The sequence below is a fragment of the Arachis ipaensis genome, chromosome B07 (genome assembly GCF_000816755.2).
Source record: "Arachis ipaensis cultivar K30076 chromosome B07, Araip1.1, whole genome shotgun sequence".
NCBI lineage: Eukaryota > Viridiplantae > Streptophyta > Magnoliopsida > Fabales > Fabaceae > Arachis > Arachis ipaensis.
The window spans coordinates 37668842-37672381 of record NC_029791.2 but is presented as its reverse complement, the minus strand read 5'-3'; the positions used below and the strand labels follow the sequence as shown (position 1 = coordinate 37672381).

The following is a 3540-nucleotide window of genomic DNA, read 5'->3' as shown; positions in this document are numbered from 1 at the left end:
GGACCACTTTTATTAACAACAACATTAAATTATCATTATCTAATATCATTTCTTTGGTTTCTTTCTTTTTGGCCGAAGCCATTAAAGGAAACAAAAAGAAAGAAAGCCAGCGTGGCTTATATGAATACATATATATGTATAAGCACGACACATATCTTTATTTCACTAATCCCCATCATCATCTTACATCATTTGTTTCGTTCATGACCGAATTGAACTTGAGAAAGAAAAGAAAGAAAGAGAGACCGTGGCTGAGGGAAGGAAACCACTTCTTTGAGCTTTCAACCTCGATTTTTTGTGATTAGTAATTCTAATAAAAAATCTCACAGCTAGAAAATAAATTAATACAGACAGATTTACAGATAGATTTAGTCTTTATTATAAATAAATTTTTGGTTATCGACAAAATTATCGACAGATTTTGTCCTTCTATAAAAGCCCCGTCGAAAATTATTTACCGATGAATTATTTTCCGTCGAAAAATTACAGACGGATTTTTACCAGTTACCGACGGATTTTTCCTCTATAAATTCTCCATCCATTTCCTGAAGGCGACGAACTTTCCGACGGATTTTCCGTCTGTAATTACAGACGGATTTTCCGTCTGTAATTACAGATGAATTTTCCGACAGATTTTCTGTCTGTAATTTGAACTTTGAAAAATCATCTTACACTCTGATTACAGACAGAAAATCCGTCTGTAAATCCGCCAGTAAGGTAAAATAGAATTTTTTTTTATTTTTTCAATTACAAAATAAACTTGTTTTCATACAAAATAAATATAAATTTAATATAAATTTTTATCTAATTTGTATTCAAATATTTATAATATTTCAAAAAATAAACAAATTCATCGTATTATCAAACTAAAAAAAAGTACTATAAACAAGTAAGTCAATATAATTCAAAATATAAACAAAGTGTATTGATACATCAACTATAATAATAAGTAACAAACATACATCAACAAAATCTATTGAGTAAATTAAAAGTTGTTAATGAGTATCCAAATACTCTAAATGATTTTCCTCATACTAGTAAATTAAAAGACCTATATTGCAAGCAACTCCTATTCAATTTCCTAACTTATTTGAACAATTTTGGCTGCTCTAATAATTAATAGATGAAGTTGGTGAAGGAGGTCCTATGTTAATTCCACTTATCTCATCTGCAAAATTCACTTCACTTGCTCTTTCTGCTGCTGTTGCTTCTTCTTCATCACTTCTTTTCTCACAAGAAAACTTTGCCTTTTTGTTCCTCAATAAAAATGCCTAGAGTGAGAACATAGACCCTATCATTAATAAACTCAGATAAGTGATCAACAAAATGAAAATTGATATCTTTAAATTAATAAGATGCAAAATAACAAACCTATGTTAAAAATAAAGTACATAAATAAATCAAATGGATGAAAAATGTAAAACACAATCATATGTGAATTGATTTTGGTATCATTCAAGATGGCAGATCAACATAATTTCACTATTTCATCAATAGAATTTTTTATTTTCATTTTTTTCGGTTCTATGTTAAAAATTGTTCAGCAGCCAAAAATTGGAGAAGGATACAAATCATCTTCGTTGAAGCTAGAATCTGGCACAGCGAAATACAAACCTTGTCAGCGAAGGAAACTTGAGTTCAATTTGATCTGGCAAAATCCCATGTTAAAGTGAACTGCATTTACTGAACTAATCACAAACTTTTGGGTAAATTTTCATCTTAACTTAAAGATTAAAATAATGACTGAATTCAAAAAGGAGTAGCACTGAGTTTGAGCCATTAAAATTCCTATAATGACCTCAAAAACCTACAAGCAGAAGAGCTTCAGCCAAGATGTTTGATGCTTCTTAGGTGTCTTTTACAAGTTGGAATCTTGAAAGGGAATTGCTTGATGAATAAGTCTCTTAATTGGAAAAGAAAATTTGGGCTTCCCATGAAGAGAAAACCACACAAGATCTCTCATCGAAACCAGGAAAGGAAATCTGCACCATGGCAAGCCTTCAGCTTGAATAGATACATTTGACCATGTTAACTGCATGGTTTAATGCATAAAACATGAACGATAAGTATACGATGAATTGAATTCTCTAATCCCTTCGCATGCATACAGACTAACTCATCAATATTAAAGGGTTCTCAAATCCCTCTTCATATACATCAACACAACTCCCTAATAAAAAGAATGGTTGGATGCATAAAACATGAAAGACAAGTATACCATGAATTGAATTCTCTAATCCCTTCGCATGCATACAGACTAACTCATCAATATTAAAGGGTTCTCAAATCCCTCTTCATATCCATCAACATGACTCCCTAATAAAAAGAATAAGTGATAAAGAGATAAAAACCAAGTTTGAAGATTGAAATTTCTCCTTCAAATTCAAGCATTTTATTTCAGAAAAACAACCTTTACTTTCTTCAAAGCTTTTGCAACTAATAAAAAAAAACAGTTGAAAATCCATATTCAGTACACTCCAAGATTCACCAAATAGACAAAATGCATATTCCATATGGGATGGATTCCACTTTTACAGTCAGTGTAGAAATAATCAGCATCAATTTCATAATATAGCAATGCACCACACATATTCTACTCAATCCTTTTTATATCTCTACTCAATCCTTCTCAACAGTAAATAAGAATTGTGCTGAATTGATTATTCAGTTAAACAAGGCAAACTAAATGGATAAACCCTAAACCTTAAAAACAAAAAGAAATTCTTTTAGACCATATGCTAAATTGCTAACAGTCTAACCCCCAATACCCAAGGAACCTCAAGCCTGCAATGATTGCTCCACCAAAATATATATCATACAATGAGACTTCAGATCAGATCCAGTAGCAAACTATGTACCTGCTCAGTAAGCATGATAACAGGATGCCCTGCCCTTTGTAAACGTTCAAACATGCTGCACTCGTAAAGATATTTACTCGCAACATTTGAGAGGATAGTTGCAGGAAGTTCCTTTGGGTCACCAACCTTAGATAATTTGCAAATGTCAGTATAACCTCTTACCTTATAGCAGAAGTTCAAAAGCCTTTTTAAGTACACTTACCATTATGCATTTGGTTCCACTTGACTTTATAAGCTGAAGAGGAACAAGAGTAGCAGGTTCTAGAGCTTGAAATAGAAAAATAGATCAGGAAAAAAAGGAAACAAGATGATTGCAGATAAATTATCTATAACAGAACAAAGATATGTTTACTATGCCTAAATTAGGAACTGATCTCAGAAAACATCATAGCTTACAGCAGGTGAAGATGGAACTCCTTGTCCATGTGGATGTGGCCCCTATGTTTTAACTGTAGTAAGCAGATTATAGATCCAAAGTTATCAATCTACAGAGAAACAAAGAATGGAAAAACCATGGAGCAAAGTTCGACTTGGAATAGATTAAAAAAAAATATCACGGAATTGGGGGAAGAAAGAAATGAATCTAAGAACAAAGTGTGAAATTAGAAACTGATACAGATGTAATTACAACTACAAATCTTTGATGTAATCACCCTGTAAAATTAAAAAGCAAAACAGAAGG

General features: G+C 31.9%; 1 protein-coding gene across 1 annotated transcript; it reads right to left on the bottom strand.

The window, feature by feature from the left end:
• LOC110264961 lies at nt 913-3288 on the bottom strand. Its single transcript, XM_021107646.1, has 5 exons — nt 3167-3288; nt 3061-3124; nt 2859-2984; nt 1970-2032; nt 913-1247 (listed from the first exon to the last, which is right to left on the bottom strand). Exons 2-5 carry the CDS (start codon nt 3061-3063, stop codon nt 1110-1112), a joined length of 330 nt encoding a protein of 109 aa, XP_020963305.1. The 5' UTR covers nt 3064-3124; nt 3167-3288; the 3' UTR covers nt 913-1109.

What these genes read in the sequence shown, in the direction of transcription:
- LOC110264961 (XM_021107646.1), bottom strand. An exon ending in TTATCATGCTTACTGAGCAG is followed by an intron (nt 2,033 to 2,858) that starts GTACATAGTTTG and finishes TAAACCATGCAG; the next exon opens with TTAACATGGTCAAATGTATC. An exon ending in GGTGCAGATTTCCTTTCCTG is followed by an intron (nt 1,248 to 1,969) that starts GTTTCGATGAGA and finishes AGGAACAAAAAG; the next exon opens with GCAAAGTTTTCTTGTGAGAA.